This window comes from Myxocyprinus asiaticus, chromosome 8, assembly GCF_019703515.2.
Source record: "Myxocyprinus asiaticus isolate MX2 ecotype Aquarium Trade chromosome 8, UBuf_Myxa_2, whole genome shotgun sequence".
Taxonomy (NCBI): Eukaryota; Metazoa; Chordata; class Actinopteri; order Cypriniformes; family Catostomidae; genus Myxocyprinus; species Myxocyprinus asiaticus.
Window position 1 is genome coordinate 54,468,449 of NC_059351.1, and position 18,762 is coordinate 54,487,210.

The 18,762-nt window shown below is 38.4% G+C and overlaps 1 protein-coding gene across 2 annotated transcripts in view; it reads right to left on the reverse strand.

The window, feature by feature from the left end:
* Nucleotides 1–1,805: 1,805 nt before the first annotated feature.
* Nucleotides 1,806–18,762, reverse strand: part of LOC127444642 (breast cancer anti-estrogen resistance protein 3 homolog) — a 33,168-nt gene continuing 16,211 nt past the window's right edge. For both annotated transcript variants that reach the window (XM_051704134.1, XM_051704135.1), the window contains 9 exons: nucleotides 18,642–18,753; nucleotides 16,476–16,664; nucleotides 14,708–16,382; nucleotides 14,105–14,166; nucleotides 13,888–13,949; nucleotides 10,408–13,574; nucleotides 9,990–10,083; nucleotides 5,805–5,978; nucleotides 1,806–4,885 (listed from right to left, as the gene is read on the reverse strand). In XM_051704134.1, the coding sequence (XP_051560094.1) occupies nucleotides 16,213–16,382; nucleotides 16,476–16,664; nucleotides 18,642–18,753 (471 nt within the window). In that variant the 3' untranslated portion in view covers nucleotides 1,806–4,885; nucleotides 5,805–5,978; nucleotides 9,990–10,083; ... (2 more) ...; nucleotides 14,105–14,166; nucleotides 14,708–16,212. The remainder of the gene's footprint in view (nucleotides 4,886–5,804; nucleotides 5,979–9,989; nucleotides 10,084–10,407; nucleotides 13,575–13,887; nucleotides 13,950–14,104; nucleotides 14,167–14,707; nucleotides 16,383–16,475; nucleotides 16,665–18,641; nucleotides 18,754–18,762) is intronic.

Consider the following 18,762-nt stretch of genomic DNA (forward strand, 5'->3'; position numbering starts at 1 on the left):
TGATAAAATGTTAAGCTATAAAACATTTTGTATAGTCAAAATGATAACATTAGCGCTATATTAGATATCCCAGTTATACAGTATACTCACAGCTATTATAGTATTTGATTGAATTTGTGAAGGTTCTCTTTAAAATGTCCAACAGAGTGTCTAGAAATGTTTAAGACAGCTTCTGTCATTTCATCTGTTTATCTTGAAATGCATTATGCATTATGACCTTTTCTCAGAAACAGTTAGTAATCTGTAAAGTCGAAACCAGATGCAGAATTATTAAAGCAGAAATACCAAAAACTAACAGAAGATTTATGAAGCAACACTTCAAAATAAAAGATTGGTGTAGCGCCCCTTATCTCGGGTAGAGACTTTTATAGGTGACGCCCTGAGTTCTTAATAAAAGATCTAAATAATTATAAAGTTGGAGGGTGTTCAGTTAAAGTATTTGAAATAAATCATCCAGTCACATTCATATAAACAATCAAATGTATTAAATGCCAATCATATCAATGCACTTGAATAGTATCATTAAATTACAGATGGTAACCAATGAAGTAAATAGATAATGTGCTTAAAGTTCAACAATTTGTCTCTCACTGAATATGTTTGACTCACAAACAAACCCTTATATCAGTCAAATAATTCACGTAACAAGCAATTAATGCAGTATCACAATATACCATTATCTATACGATAATCTATGTGATCATCTATAATCATCATTCAATTAATTCTAATCACAGGGAAGTATTCAAATACCGCGATGAACAGTCTCTCTGAATTATACCCTCTGGAATCCAGTTGCGGATTTAGGCATGGGCGACATGTGCAGTTGCCCAGGGCTGCATCTTGCGGTGGGGGGGGGGCGGCATGAGGCACCCACACAAACCCCCCCCCCACCCACACACACACACACACACACACACACACTTGGGTTTCACCCAAGGCACCATACAAGCTAGAACCGCCACTGCTGGAATCCTTCATAGTGATTGGTTATTATTCATCAAACATAAGGAAAATAACAAACAATATTTAAATAAGTAAAGAAATTACTTTTCAGCTGCAGGCCCGTGTCGTCGCTTGGGATCGGTGTGGCCACAAACAACAGACCACTTCACTCAAAGGAGCAAAAATAAACTCGGTACCTTAATTTAATGAATGAAGTCATTGTGTAGATGGAAGACAGGCTGAAAATCAAGCAGTCATTTCAGGTTTCAGGCAGGTAACAGTTCCACACCAACATATCAACCTGGTCTTTATCCAAGCCCTTACATAACATGAAACAAACCACCATATCAAACAAAAGGATTCGGTTCTAATTTATACATTTTTTTTTTTTGGAGCATAAAAACTATTGTGATCAGCAATGTTTCCATATTCACTATTACACAATGTCTGAAATCAATGTGATTTGAGAAATGACACATTTAAAACAACCTTAAGATGCATTCTTATTACTATTGTATTATTACTGTTATTTTAAATCTATATAATTCAATATTCTACGATCTAGTATTTAATTCAACTTACCTATAGATGTTTGTAGATCTTTCTCATCAGAGTTCACGTTTAATCGAACAAAAGCTTGGAAATCCCATCCACTTCTGCATTTTTGTTAAGACCGTGGCAGAGCTTTTCTTTAAAGCTTTAGTCAGACTTAAAGTAAACCAGTTTTTCACGACTCAAAACACGAGGAAGTTAAAGCTGTGTGGAGAGATCATGGAGACACACTTGATATAGACAGGTTATAGAGACAGACAGATCGTTAGACAGCACTGAGGCATTCAGATATATAGACATTGTACTGATTCAGACGCTGATGCTTGAGTTTATTTTTAAAAAAAATAAAAAAAAGAGCAATACAAATTCAGAGGTAATCTAAAAACAAAGTTATAAAACAGGCAATGGGTAAAAGTCCCATAAGTTATTGAACAAGAAGCCTGTCTCACAAAGCAGCCTGGAGTTGCTAACATGTTGCTAAACAAGTACTATAACTATTTCTTTATTTATGTCATTTATCTGTTATAATAACACTATGTTTGAATATCTTCAATGAAAATGAATGATAGTCTCATTTATACAGTGGTGGAGCTGAATAATAACAGCTGTGCTTGAATGCTCGAGCTTGTTAATGTGTCGCAGGTGATTGAGTCATAAGTGCCCCGATATTTAGTGGATGAACACCCTTACCAGTGCCCGAATCTGTGTTTACTACATAGGGAGCTAGGGAGCTGATTGAGACACCCTATGGCGATCTCAATGTTAAACAAATAAATCATACTAAATAAAACATGATATATTGAACATAAAATGATTTATACTAAATACAACAAATGAAACACTTTTTAGTGAGTTAAAACATAGTGATAAACAGCTTCAAAAAGGAAGACGTGGTAACTTCTATGCATTTGCTCAAGTGAATTGGTGAATCGTTTATTTGAACCGATTAATTTCAATGAACCATCCACATCCGCCAACAAACTGATTCACTAAAATTAAACTCCCGCACAGCTACAAGTACTGTAAGTGTATTGGTGAATCATTTGTTTTAAATGAACTAATATACATACAGTTAATGTTTTGGACTTCCGATGAGTGACTGTAAGGACAGTTTAGGTACAGTAAGCACGTTTGATCACTGTCTCGGTTTGCTCGGCTGCTGCATGCACAATATAATGTGACAAAAACAATGTACAGTTTTGTTATTTTACACTACTACTTGTTGGAAAAAGTAGCAAACTAAAGTTACACTAAAGCATGACTGCCTCTATCGCCTACGCCAAGATCTGCCAGTGGACAAGCACCCCCCAAAATGCATTTGTCTAATTGTACAGTATGTAAACAGCAGAATACATAAGGGTCTAAAGAATTAAAATATACAGTAGTGTTAGGGCTTCACAACTACTCGAAATAAAACCGATATTGCAGTAATGGTCTTTTTAAACTGAAAAGGCTCTTTTTGCAGTAGAGCTTGGTCAAAAGGAATCACTTGTTTTTGTTTTGGTTCAACTTAGAGCTGCTCTTTAAATGTAATGTTATGCCTTTGTGTTCAAGCAGTTGCAACATGGGATTTAACTGGTAATTTTACGCCTCACAATTAAAATCACAAATTGTTACACTGGGCCAAAAACCAAAACCAAAGACAGAGAGGTGCGCACGTCTCAACGCGACTTTGCAGCTGTCAATATAATAACCATCATCAGCCTGTGTTAACATTCAATTATTTAAACCACAATCATATCACACAAACGTTGCTTTTTCTCCATGCCAATGTTTCTGTTGTCAGATTTTAAAGTTCCGTTCTTGAATGCTGATTAGTCAATAGTTGTGTTTTATTCTTGAAAAGGCCCAGCTGTGACTTCTTCACCAAGCTTATATTAGTAAAACTGTGCAGCATCCATAGCTGACAGTTATTCTTAATGCATAGCAATATTCTGTTACTGTTTACTGTCAGAGACTATATCTTCTAATGAAAGAAAAGCATTTAAAGACTTTCCCTAAAAAACTTTCACATTTTTAATAATAATTTGTACCTAAAATGTAATGGTATGGTATGGTAACTTTCCATATTGTGAATATAGTCATGACTGAAGGAGTTACTCTGCTTCACGTCATGCCTAACAATGTCCTTCAGCTGTGACTATATTCACAAGTGCCTTATTGCTTAAAAATATAGCTTGAACTTTAGTTGTTGTACTGTTAGTTACTTTGGATAAAAATACTAAATGAACTAGATATGTAAAATTATTTAAGATACATTTTAAAGTTGGCTTGATCAAACCTGGATGGAAAGTTTAAAAAAAGTTTATAAAGCTTTGAAGTTAGACAGACAGACAAAATGACATACAGAGGTCTTTTTTACACCTGGTGTTAACATGTGTTTTGGGCAATTTGATCACAAGAGGACAAGCAAGGCACATCACCATTTACACCTGCTCGTAACATGCATCTTTTGACCACATTTGTTGGGATTTCGAGGGTAGGGTCTCTGATTTCATTATGACATAAATCATTCATTGTGTACATGTGTTAATGCATGATAATAAAGTGCAAAAAAGAAAGAAGGAAAAGCGCTAAAAACAAGCGCACCATTTCTCTTAATTATACTTGCATTTAACCATAAGCGAAAATGTGATGTTTAGAGCAGAACTCTCAATTATTTTAGTGGAATACCTGTATTAACTGAGTAGCAGATGATTAACAGGTGAGTAGGCAGAGCTTTGCTGCTGTTTGAACACATTTGAACGGATGAGCATTTATACTATGAGCCCAATGTGGTTGCATGCATTTTTGACCACTTTCAACCACCTCGAAGTGGAAAATCTCAAAATGTTTTGTACCCGTTTACAACTGTCTTAAGCGTTTGACTGTGTCAAACAGATTGCCTAAAAAGTGTATGAGAAAGCTCTTTTGGCTCATTTGAACATTCCGTCAATGTAAGTCTGTGGGATTCTGGTCTTTCTGAAGGTCTGATAGAAAGTGTGTGAGTGTGTGTGTGTTTCAGAGACGCTGTAGAAGGATAGAGTGCTAGCCGACCAGTCCAGATACACTCCGACTCTGTTAGAGCGACGTGAAGGGGTGGGTATTTTAATGTTCTTATTATTGTGCCATGTGGTGAATTGGTTATCAGAGCAAATAAGTCTCCAGGACATTTCATTGCATCCAAACTCCTTTATACTTCATGGATACATCAGCATCTCCACTCCAGCCTCCCAGTATCAGCGTCCAGACAGACTCTCTTTACACAGAACCTGATATAAATCATCAAATCTGTCTGGATGATCAGGATAAAACTGCTGCTCTCTCACATATGTCACCTTTCTGTTCCCCTCAGACAGAGAGAAGAAATAGTTTGCAGTATTGGGATCCAGTGTGAGATCACAGAAATCTGAACACAAGAAGAGAGAAAAAAATAAAAACCTTTACACCACAACAAAACAACAATGACTGTGGGTAGTATGACCAAAATCTTATATCATAATATAAGTAAATTTATAACACTCTAACTGTAAATGTAAGGGTTGCAAATTCGTGGTAATACCAGTGCTGAATAAATAAATAATCTAATTAATTAAATACTCACTTGAGCAATGCAAAATTGGTGTTTTTTTATAGCTTAGAAGCTGGACAATGAAAATATCAAGTAAAACATGGTATGTGTGTGAAATGAGAGCAGAGTTAGACATGTTATACAAAGACAAGTTATATAAAGATGTGGCATTATGACACGGCAGATGTTGTTAAACTTTGTATGACAAATTACTTGCTATGTGCCTCATTTGTTAGTCACTTTGGATAAAAGTATATGCTAAATGACTAAATGTAAATAATACAAAAAACAGCACATGCTACTGACTAAAACAAGTCCAACTATAAAACGATACGATTTTGATTTTGATAAAATCTTGGCTCCAAGAGTTGGCTCCAATATGGCCCTAATACAGTATATATTTCCCAACACATTATATCTTCCCCATTTCAGTTGTTTGTTTAATTACTATTCTCAGTTGATTAAATTATTAATGGCATATATCTGAGACTGATTCATTGTTAACAACCCTGGTATAGGGCACCATATGGTTATATGGAAATTTGTACAGTTAGGTTAATAAATTAACTTTTTGTGATTCTTATTCTTAATAACTTTATTTATGAAGGATACATATGCACAAAGTATCTTCTAGCATTGCCTAATATAAATAATCCATCTTCCTTGATAATGATTTGGGTCGAACTATGTGAGTGAGGAAATAGAAATAGACACACACAAACACACAGGACATTATTATTCTTATGGTGCAACATACTTGAGTTTGTCCAGTTTGCAGTTTGTATCATTGAGTCTCTCATAGAGCAGTTTGACTCCTGATTCTCCAGGATGATTGTAGCTCAGATCCAGCTCTATCAGGTGTGAAGGGTTCGATCTCAGAACTGAAGCCAGATAACTACAGCCAACCTCTGTCACCATACAGCCTGATAACCTACAAACACACATCAACACAGATAATCTACAAACACACACAACAACAGTCAGATAATCTACAAACACACATCAACAGTCAAATAATCTACAAACACACATACCAACAGTCAGATAATCTAAAAAACACAACAACAGTCAGATAATCTACAAACACACACATCAACAGTCAGATAATCTACAAACACACATAGCAACAGTCAGATAAACAACTAACACACATAACAACAGTCAGAATTTATTTACTGAATTAAACTTAATAAAAAGAAAAAATATTTGGCAGCATTATTTTGGGAACACAAGGGAATTTATTAGGCTTTATTATTGTGATTATTACTATAATCTTTACTTTCATAATTGTCTTTAGTTCTTAATCTGTCGGCTATTAGTAATTTTCCACCTGTTGTTGCTGGCTGATACTTGTGTGATGGCAAATGGGGCCGTAGTAAATGTTTGGATTTGTGGAGGTGGTTAAATAAATTTTTTTTGATCACTTCATTATTTTAATTGCTTTTTTTTTTTGTTTAGTTTAAAGTGCAATTTGAATTTAGAAATGTCTTTTGTTTATGTTTTTCGTGTTTAAAAAAATGAATTACATTTTTAAAGCAAAATCAACAAAGCAAAAATAGTCACCGACCCTCGGCCAGGGGGTTGGCAAAATAATCGTATATCGTGATATTTAAGGCGATAATCGATCAAATATTTTTTACATATCGCCCAGCCCTAGTACAAACACACACAACAACAGTCAGATGATCTACAAACACACATCAACAGTCAGATAAACTAGACACACAGACAAACAGTAAGATCATCTACAAACACACATCAACAGTCAGATCATCTACAAACATAAACATCAACAGTCAGATCATCTACAAACACACACAACAACAGTCAGATTATCTACAAACATAAACATCAACAGTCAGATCATCTACAAACATAAACATCAACAGTCAGATCATCTACAAACACACACAACAACAGTCAGATGATCTACAAACACACATCAACAGTCAGATAAACTAGACACACACACAAACAGTAAGATTATCTACAAACACACATATCAACAGTCAGATAATCTACAAACATAAACATCAACAGTCAGATCATCTACAAACACATTGTGTGTGGTCGTGAAGCTGATTTTGAATATCAGGTTCTCTTTTGAATAGGGCTGGGCAATATGTCTTAAAAAAATTATATCTCTATATTTTTCAGCCTATTGATGACATTCAATATATATCTCGATAATTATGTATTTGCTCTAAAATGGCTCAAAAGTGTTTTTTTTTTTTTTGTTTTTGTTTTTTCAGAGGAACCATCATTTCATCCAAACAGCCATTGTAGCCAAGTAGATTCAATATTTTAAAGACATTAAATTAAAATATAATAATTAGTTTTTAATTAAATAAACACAAGGGAGAATGAAATTAAATCATTTTCATTTATATGCTTTTTATATTTATATTTCATATACAGTGATACATAGCAGCTTAATAAAAAGCATTATTTACCTTCAAATGTTTTTACTAATACATTTTTGTGAATGAACAAGGTGTGCAAAGCTACTTCACTGACTTATTTTTGAAACCCCAGTTGAACATTGCATAATACTAAATTATTACTGTGGGACACGTCAGGTTTATAATTAAAAAGTAATGCTGAATTATCATTATTATTCTGATTATTTGTCACGACGTGTAGCAGAGATGAGGACCCAAACGCAGCATTCAAAACCAAAATACTTTGTTTGTTTAATAAACACAAAATCCTACGAGGGGGAAACAACAAAAACTATCACATAGGGGAAAACAGAAATCCAAACTGTGGCAGAGGGAACACGGGGAACAGGACCAACTGGACCACACTGAACAAGACTGACAGGAACATGAGAGAGCAAACAGGAGCAACAAGATAACAAATCAAGACAACAAAGTCGACAGGATAACAAGACGAACTGGCACTCGACAGCAAACACAAGGAGACTAAAATAGGGAGAGAAATCAAGAGAGTTAATGCAGGGCAGGTGTTACTACTGAAAAAATAATGAGCAAACAAGGAGGCGGGGTGTGGCATAAGGCAGAGAAGCACACAGTGATCTAGAAACAACAACAAAGCCGCGTGCTCTCACAAGCAGGCAAAACATCCGATTGGCATGAGCACACATCGCCAAGACAATGAGGTGATATACACTCATGCCAATCGACAAACAAGATGAGAGCAGACACTTGTGTGAGAGTTCGGCCACACACACACACCCAACACCTTACCGAAGTGACCGAACCTCAGCACAAACTTGAAGATAGCTCGCGATCTGGGTGCGTGGCAAAAAGCGAGCGCAATGCGCACCCATGGACACAAGAGACAGACATGAAGACTGACATAGATTATTGATGTGCAGTGCATGCAGCCAAGATGACACCATTGTGATGCACCCACATCAATAACAGACAGACAAGGAGCATGAATGTCCTAGTCCCGACACAGACCAGAACGGAACTTGACAGGAAGTCAGGACCCAGACACCATACCCCAAATATGAAACACAACAGACAGAAGAGCGTGTGGCTGGGGAATAAAACAGGGTCCGCATGCTCACACAAGGACAGACATGGGTGGATAATTCCAAGGCCCCGTCAGACCAAAACCCAGAGTGAAAGAGTGACGGGACCATGACAGTAAAGTAAAGCAAAGCTTTGGAAGGCTCAGGGAGCAAAGCCGTGGAAGGCTCAGGGAGAGAAAGCCATGGAAGGCTTGGGCACTGGCCACGACAGTGGAACAATCTTAGTGGCTGTGAGCACAGGCAGTGGCAGGGTAATAGTCTTCTTGGTCGTGAGCACTGGCAGCGACAGGGGAGTAGTCTCGGTGTCCGTGAGCTCAGACACTAACAGGGGAACAACCTCCATGGTCATGGGCACTGGCAGTTACGGGGGAACAGTCTCAGTGGCTGTGAACTCAAACAGTGATGGGGAAACAACCTCCATGGTCGTGGACACTGGCAGCGACTGGGGAGCTGCCTCCGTGTCCAGGAGCGCTGGTAGCGACTGGGGAACAGGAGCGCTTCTCCTCCTCCTCTTTCGGATGGCCAGGAACGCTGCTGTGGGAGCGGCCATCATGACCAAGGACACAGACACCGGGACGACCAAGGCTTCAAGCATTGGCTCTAGGACGGACGAGGCTTCAGATGCTGGCTCTGGGGCGGACGAGGCTTCAGGAACAAGCTCGTTGACCATGGCAGACGTAGGCGCTGGCTCGTTAGCCATGGCAGGCGTGGGCGCTGGCTCGTTGGCTGTGGCACGTGTGGGCACTGGCTCGTTGGATGTGGCAGGCATGTTTACTTCACCTTCACATGGAACTTTTATTTTGACACAGAAAAGGCATTTGTGTATTTGAGAGTTTACAATGTTCCGCATTTGCTGAAACGCTGTAATCTAGTCCTTTTCTGTTATATGTGCCGTGTTTGTAGATTTGTATATCTTGTAGTGGTTACTAATGTTTGGAATTGTGCGAGTGCTTGAACCTGCATTATTTTTGATCTCATAATGCACATGAACTGATCTGAGAGTGCTGCCATGTGTGTACACACAGATCAGCGCGTCACCGATTTGTTCTGAATCACACACAGACTATGTTTATCTGTCTTTAAATCACAGCCTTTTGTGGATTAATAATCACATATGATCAACTCACCATTTTGATGTTGTTTTGATTAAGTGTGCAGCCCTGAAGGATCATGAAATTAGTCTACTGATGCACTTTTATGAAACTTAATGGCCAAATTAAAGCACATTAAAATCATCACGATATACACGATATTAGTAAATTTTATATTGTTAGCAAAATGATCTCGATTATATTGTTAATATTCGATATTTCGCCCAGCCCTACTTTTGATGCAACTGGATATGCAAAAGTCAACTGTGCATTTGTATTTGTATTTTTAACAAACACACATGTACACACACACACACACACACATTACAGTATATACGCCTTTAAATACCTCAATATTTCCAGTTTACAGTTTATATTCTTCAGTGCATCAGAAAGCAGCTTCACTCCTGAATCCTGCAGGTCACTGTTACTCAGGTCCAGATCTATCAGGACAGAGTATGATGATAGCAGAACTAAAGCCAAACTTTCACAACAACGCTTACCAGTGAGGTCAGAGATTGACAATCTGAACAGAAAAAAACAATATGCCTAATTAATGTGCCTATTAAAGTTTAAGCCAGTCAGGTAACTCAAGTATAAATTAAAGAATAGAATATATGTTTGTTCCACAACCATTAACACACTCTCTAAACTCTACAATAGTTTAATGTTCGGAGAGCTACAAAAAAATGTAGTCTAGCGTAGCAAGACTTTAGACTGCGGCGAACAAAACTCTGAATACCTCTAAAAGATTTGATGTCACTAACCTGGCAAAATTTTGCAAATCCAGTGATAATTTTGTCCTCAACATTTTTTATAGGGAAGTTTCTCTTGTGATTCCTCATATTGATCTGAATAAGCAGGATATGAGATCCAACAGAAGACTGGTATGTGGCACATGATGTGGAGGCTTCTTGCTTTTCTAATGTGTGAGATGATTCTGCTGGCTTGATGTTCATCTCTGATTCTCTTCCTGAAATATTCCTCCTTCTGAGGGTCATTGAATCCCTGAATTTCTGTCACACGCTTGATGTATTTGGAGGGGATCTGATTGGCTGCTGCTGGTCTGGAGGTGATCCAGATGAGAGCAGAGGGAAGCAGATCTCCTTTGATGAGGTTTGTCATCAACACTCCCACTGATGAAGTCTCAGTCACATCAGAAACTTTCTCACTGTCTGAAAACATCAGTGGAATTCTGCTTTCATCCAGACCATCAAAAATGAACACAAGTTTACACTCTTCATAAATCTTTGAGTCCATATCATGAAGTTCAGGATGAAAGTCCAGCAGAAGTTTGTGAAGACTGTACTGCTCATCTTTAATCAAGTTCAGCTCTCGAAATGGAAGCACAAACATGAAATCTACATCCTGATTTGCTTTTCCCTCGGCCCAGTCCAGAATGAACTTCTGCACAGAGACTGTTTTTCCAATTCCAGCGATGCCTTTAGTGAGAACAGTCTTTATTTGGTCTTTTATCTTCTTCTCACATCCTGGTTCAGGTAAGGTTTTAAAGATATCATTGCAGTAGATTGGAGTGTCTTGTAAGTGTTGAGTTCTGGCTGTTTTCTCCATGTGTAAAACCTCATGTTCTTCATTCACCCCTTCGCTCTCTCCCTCTATGATGTAGAGCTGTGTGTAAATCCTGTTCAGGAGGGTTTGATACTTTTGTAGTTTGATTCCCTCAAATAAGCTCTCATACTTGTTCTTCATGCTGGTTTTGTGTTGGTCTTTGTCTCTGCTGAAGAACATCATCTACTGGTTGGTGAGAATCCTGCTGCAGGTCAGATCATCACTATCAACACTGCAGAAACAATAAAGAGAAAAGAGAGAGAGACACACGTTATGACAGGAGTGTCAGTTTAAAATACTAATCTCAGGTCAACATGTCTCTACCTGCTGCCATAATTATCTTACAGCTAGATTTATCTAAGTATCTGTTTAGAGACTGGTGGTGGATAATGGATTTTCTAACATTACAAATGGAGTTCTTCCGAGTTTTGCAGCTGGCTGCAAGAAACACCTTAGTGACAATACTATAACAACTATAACTATGGGTTTTCTTAATGGGGTTTCTTGCAGCTGGGCCCTTTTCTACAACTGATATTGTTTCCTACATTTTGCTGATTAATTTGCTGATAATATTCTGCAAAAGTAAAAGCAATTAAACATTAGGAGACATTTCTGTCAATCTTTACATTTTATTCCTTGTGTAGTATTTGTTATTGACACAGATGTTATAAGCAGATCCAGGAAATTGTTGTAAAAGCACAATGTCATTGTTCTGCACTGCTGCCAACAACAAGAGCTTGAATCTCAACAGATCTACAGATGATGTCACTGCCAACGTTTTACACAAACATGAAGTCTCTCAGAGTAAACAAATTCTTTCAGAGTCAGAGTCAGACTCATCAGAGACTCATGATAACGTTTACATCAACAACATGTTTATACTCACACAGGGTCAGAGGTCACTGCTCTATGTGCTTTTTGGAGCTTAAAACATTTGGCACCCATTTATTTACATTGTATGGGCCTACAAAGCTGAGATATACTTCTAAAAATCTTTGTTTGAGTTCAGCAGCAGAAAGAAATTTATTCACATCTGCGATGGCATGAGGGTGAGTAAATGATGAGAGAATTTCTTTTGGGTGAAGTATTCCTTTAAGATGAAATTTTCTAAGTCTTATCTTCTTTAGTTGCTGTAATTCAGTCTTTTGTCCCAAATACTAGATAATAGCCCCTTTTACACATGCAACCTGGTAAACAAAAATGGTTGGATTGCATTTACTGGTAAATGTAATAATAATAGTAACAAGTTTAATTTATATAGCGCCTTTCCAGAACTCAAGGACACTTTACAATCTCAGGAATAAACAGGAAAACATTAATCAATGTAAGACAAGACAAATAGACCAAAACAGACATCAACAAATGGAGCAAAATAGACCTCAACAATTTCAATTTCATGAGCAGTAAGCAATCAGAGATCAACAGTTTTCAGGAACGGGGCAGAAATACGAGAACAGATGTGTTTTAAGATGCGATCGTAAAGCTTATTAGAAAGTAGGTGGGGCTGTATTTGTGTGGCAACTACTCTTTCCATAAGTTTAGCTACAAAAGGAAGATTTGATATGGGCCTGTAGTTGTTGAGTTCAGAAGGATCTAAACCACATTTTATAAGAATCGGTATGACAGCAGCAGTTTTTAAATCTACAGGAACAGTGGCAGAAATAAAAGACTGATTTATCAAGTGTGATATGGGAGCAGATATATCAGATATACAAATCTTGAGCAGAGAGAAAGTGCAGGGTCAAGCAGACAGGATGATGAGTTAGATTCTTGTATTTGTCAGGCCAAACAGCAGGCACACTTGCGCACACACATCACATATGAGTGTAAGAATGAATACACTTCACAACTCCAGAGGTACAACAAGGAGAAAAATAGTTGTATCACTCCGAGATATAAATATTCACCCCTGGTGTCTGACTAAATGAAATCTTAACACTCTGTCTGTTTCTGAAGGAAACTGTGGCTCTTATAGAGCAGTATAAAACAGGCTTGAAGTCCCCTGCTGACGTGGAGTTTGAAGATTACAGTCAAGGAGTCAAAACCGCCACCAATGAGAACGCACCTCACCTACCCAAAATCCGCATCAAACAGTTGTTCCACAAGAAAAACTTACCAGTTCAGTGCTTTAGTCCACTACACCACCACCACCACCTTCTATAGTCCACTACACCACCACCTCCACCTTCTATAGTCCACTACACCATCACCACCTTCTATAGTCCACTACACCACCACCACCTTCTATAGTCCACTACACCACCACCACCACCACCTTCTATAGTCCACTACACCACCACCACCTTCTATAGTCCACTACACCACCACCACCACCACCTTCTATAGTCCACTACACCACCACCACCTTCTATAGCCCACTACACCACCACCACCTTCTATAGTCTACTACACCACCACCACCACCACCTTCTATAGTCTACTACACCACCACCACCACCTTCTATAGCCCACTACACCACCACCACCACCACCTTCTATAGCCCACTACACCACCACCACCTTCTATAGTCTACTACACCACCACCACCACCACCTTCTATAGTCTACTACACCACCACCACCACCTTCTATAGCCCACTACACCACCACCACCACCACCTTCTATAGCCCACTACACCACCACCACCTTCTATAGTCTACTACACCACCACCACCACCACCTTCTATAGTCTACTACACCACCACCACCACCTTCTATAGTCCACTACACCACCACCACCTTCTATAGTCCACTACACCACCACCACCTTCTATAGTCTACTACACCACCACCACCACCTTCTATAGTCTACTACACCACCACCACCACCACCTTCTATAGTCCACTACACCACCACCACTTTCTATAGTCTACTACACCACCACCACCACCACCTTCTATAGTCCACTACACCACCACCACCACCACCTTCTATAGTCCACTACACCACCACCACCTTCTATAGTCTACTACACCACCACCACCACCTTCTATAGTCTACTACACCACCACCACCACCACCTTCTATAGTCCACTACACCACCACCACCTTCTATAGTCCACTACACCACCACCACCACCTTCTATAGTCCACTACACCACCACCACCTTCTATAGTCCACTACACCACCACCACCTTTTATAGTCCACTACACCACCACCACCACCACCTTCTATAGTCTACTACACCACCACCACCTTCTATAGTCCACTACACCACCACCACCACCACCACCTTCTATAGTCTACTACACCACCACCACCTTCTATAGTCCACTACACCACCACCACCACCACCACCTTCTATAGTCTACTACACCACCACCACCTTCTATAGTCCACTCACCACCACCACCACCACCACCACCTTCTATAGTCTACTACACCACCACCACCACCACCACCACCTTCTATAGTCCACTACACCACCACCACCTTCTATAGTCCACTACACCACCACCACCACCATCTTCTATAGTCCACTACACCACCACCACCTTCTATAGTCCACTACACCACCACCACCATCTTGCTATATCAAATATAGCAGTCTATTAATAAATCTATGTCAGTTTATTAATTAATGAGATGTTAAATGTGAAGTCTCCAGCCTTTTATCTGGTACTTTCGTGTGTAAAACATGCCATCATTTGTTTCCATTGATCATGGTATAAATATTGGGGGGTGGGGGGTTGTACTTGCTTGTTTTGATTGTCCCCCTTACAGAGGGATGAGTCGAAATTGTTTTCTGTGGTAATCAACAGATAGAGCTTTATTTGTACTTGAGACATTCCTTACATGATTAGTTTGTGTGTAAATGAATCTATCACAGTTTGATATATTAAATTCCACTTTAATTAATTGCCATATAAACAGTCACAAAAACTCAACATGCATAGAAAAACACTCAAGACAAATCGCAACACCACATCCAGTCCAGTTGGTGGCAGTAATGCACCTTCAGATATAAAATAGATCAAAAATCATACAAATTCACAAGTCGAATACACAATATGTGAACTAGTTTTACAAGTCTGGAAGCCTTATATTTTTAATGTTTTCTCATTTCCCAGCATTTCCTGCTTTTCTCTATTTTAATTGAAAATACATGACAGGAATATCAATCTTAGGCATCATCATAGATTTCATAAGCCAATGCGCCCTTTTCTCGAGATAGCCAATCAGAATTGCGTATAGAATGGCTTAGTTCCTGTTTCCACCAGCAGATGGCGTTGATGAGAAGAGGATTAGTTCACCCAAATATTCTTTTTATTTTTACTCAAGCACATGTCGATCCTGTATGACTTTCTATGAACCTTTGAAGAATAAACTGGCCACTCTTTTCTGTATAATATTTTTTAATACAGACTGGTGCTGTCAAGCTCCACAATGACAAAAAAAAAAGCACCATAAATGTGGTCCATACAACTTGTGCACCACATTACATTCTGTAATAGCAAAATTTTAAGTAGTTATTCACTGAAAATATCCTTTGTGTATTCATGAAAGAAGTAGCGATCCTATTCATGAATCAACTGTTCTTTTGAGTAAGATCTTTTACATTTAATCCATTTATCTAGATGGAAAAACCAGTCTGAATGATTTGTTAACGAATCGGACTGAATCGGTTCTCAAGTTCAGCTCACTGACCCAATCTAGTTACAGCGGTTAACAGCTTATTGGAGTGGAATATTTTCTGTAAATATCGACTTACATTTGGGTTTGTTTCTCACACAGAAAGATAGCATATGGCTTGAGAAGACTCTGAATATAGCACATGAGTTGTATTGAGTACTTTTATGATACATGAATGATGCTTTTTTTTTTTGTCATTGTGAATTTTGACAGCACCAATCTCCAATTACTTTAATTTAATGGTACAGAGTGGCGTGGATATATTTAATAATTTCTTCTCTTGTGCTCCACAGAAGAAAGAATGGCATGAGGGTAACAGTGTTTTCATTTTTGTGTGAACTATCCCTTTAAGATCAGGATGTCAAACTTAAGAGGTTTCGTCTGGTTCCAGTTTGTGGGAGAGGACAGTAAGGATCCTGTCGAATTTGGTGTAGCGCTCCTTCCGTTCGGCCTTTGCACCTGTTTGGCCCCAGAAGAGACGAAGAGCAAACTCTGTCTGAAACGCCTCCAGCAGCTCTGGGATTGGCTCCCAACCGGCTGACCGAAGAGAGTGACAGGTCAGTTTTCCAGTCACGTCATCATAATGACTCTTAATTTTGTGTATGTTTGTATGTGTGTGTGTGTGTGAACCTGAGAGCATGCTGTGAGCATGCAGTGTGCAGTCGTTGGCGTGTAGTGCAGCGTTGCGTGCTGACTGCAGCAGGTTGTAGAGCAGCTGGCAGCCTCTGTCTGTCGATTCCACAATGTCCTGCTCTCCCTCCATCAAACTCAACAACGGCACCATGTGAGGCAGAGACAACGGCCCTGACACAACAGAGTCTAACAGACACACAACATAGTAAACTACACACAACACCTGAAACTACACAATATTCACTGTAAAATATACTCAACAGTTTAACCAACACATAAAACTCACTGTACACTACATACAACATCCACTGTGAACGACACATAACATTCACTGTAAACTGCTTGTGATGTTTGGTGCTACTAAGTTTGCAGGTAAACCTTCTCAGTGATGAAATGAAATATAAAAGTAGATCTTGGCATCATTGACACGTGGAGGAGTAATCACTGACACGCAAGCAAAAGCAAGCGAGAGACGAATATGTAAATGTATTTTTTATTTATGCAATTTATAAATGTTGAAGAAGAGAAGTCCCCTCGCACCTGTGTTCATCTAACTCTTGCAGTAATCATTTATCATCATCATGCAGCCTGTTTTATTCAGTTGTGTGCTGAATAGAAAGTCAAACCATTGACGAGACCCACATCATGACCCTTTTAGCCCGTAAACTGGTAATGTTTTAGAATAAAATGAGTAAACATTAAACATTCTATAATTTGTTTTTATTAAAACAGACCCCTGATGTAGAGAGTGTTAAACTGAATAATAAATTAACAGGGAAGTAGAGATAGTAAAATAAATAATTTATAATAAGCTCAGCCTTTATTCAGTTTTTTTAATGCCTGACAGAAAAGTATCTACCTTTGTAGAGCAATACAATACTTTAGGCAATTGCAGAATAGTCCCATTAGTCACATATACACTTCAGAAAATTGAGTACACAACTATTTCTGGGCTTAAAAGATACAAAAACCAAATCAATGCGGAACATTGTATCTCAAAAGGAATACAATGTGGCCCCCTATGCACTACTTAAAGCCCAATGTGGCCCCTTTACCAAAATAGTTGCCCACCCCTGCAGTAAAAAATAAACAACACTCACTATAAACTACACATTACACTCACTGTAAACTACACATAACACTCACTGTAAACTACACAAAATACACTGTAAACTACACATAACACTCACTGTAAACTACACAAAATACTCACTGTAAACTACACACAACACACTGTAAACTACACATTACACTCACTGTAAACTACACAAAATACACTGTAAACTACACATAACACTCACTGTAAACTACACAAAATACTCACTGTAAACTACACACAACACACTGTAAACTACACATAACACTCACTGTAAACTACACAACACACTGTAAACTACACATAATACTCACTGTAAACTACACACAACACATTGTAAACTACACATAACACTCACTGTAAACTACACACAACACACTGTAAACTACACAACACTCACTGTAAACTACACACAATACACTGTAAACTACACAACTCACTGTAAACTACACACAATACACCGTAAAGTACACATAACACTCACTGTAAACTACACACAATACACTGTAAACTACACACAACACACTGTAAACTATACATAACACTCACTGTAAACTACACACAACACACTGTAAACTACATATAACACTCACTGTAAACTACACACAACACACTGTAAACTACACACAACACACTGTAAACTACACACAGCACTCACTGTAAACTACACACAATACACTGTAAACTACACACAGCACTCACTGTAAACTACACACAACACACTGTAAACTACACACAGCACTCACTGTAAACTACACACAATACATTGTAAACTACACATAACACTCACTGTAAACTACACACAATACACTGTAAACTACACACAACACACTGTAAACTACACATAACACTAGCTTTAAACTACACACAGGCACAACACTTGCTGCAAACTACACACAACAAACTATAAACTACCATAACACTCAATACATACACACAACAGTCTAATAGACACACATAATTTACACCATTAAATGCTGAAACAAAAACATTTAAAACTTCTTTAAACTAAGAAAAAACATAGACAAACACACACACACACACACACACACACAAAACACACTCACCATCTCCTTCATTGAGTGATTTCATGAAGGGTTTGAGGCTCTTTTCAAATGTCACAGCACTGTCTGTGTGATTCTGCCTTAACGCTCTCCATGTCATCTCCAGCCTCACCACCTACACACA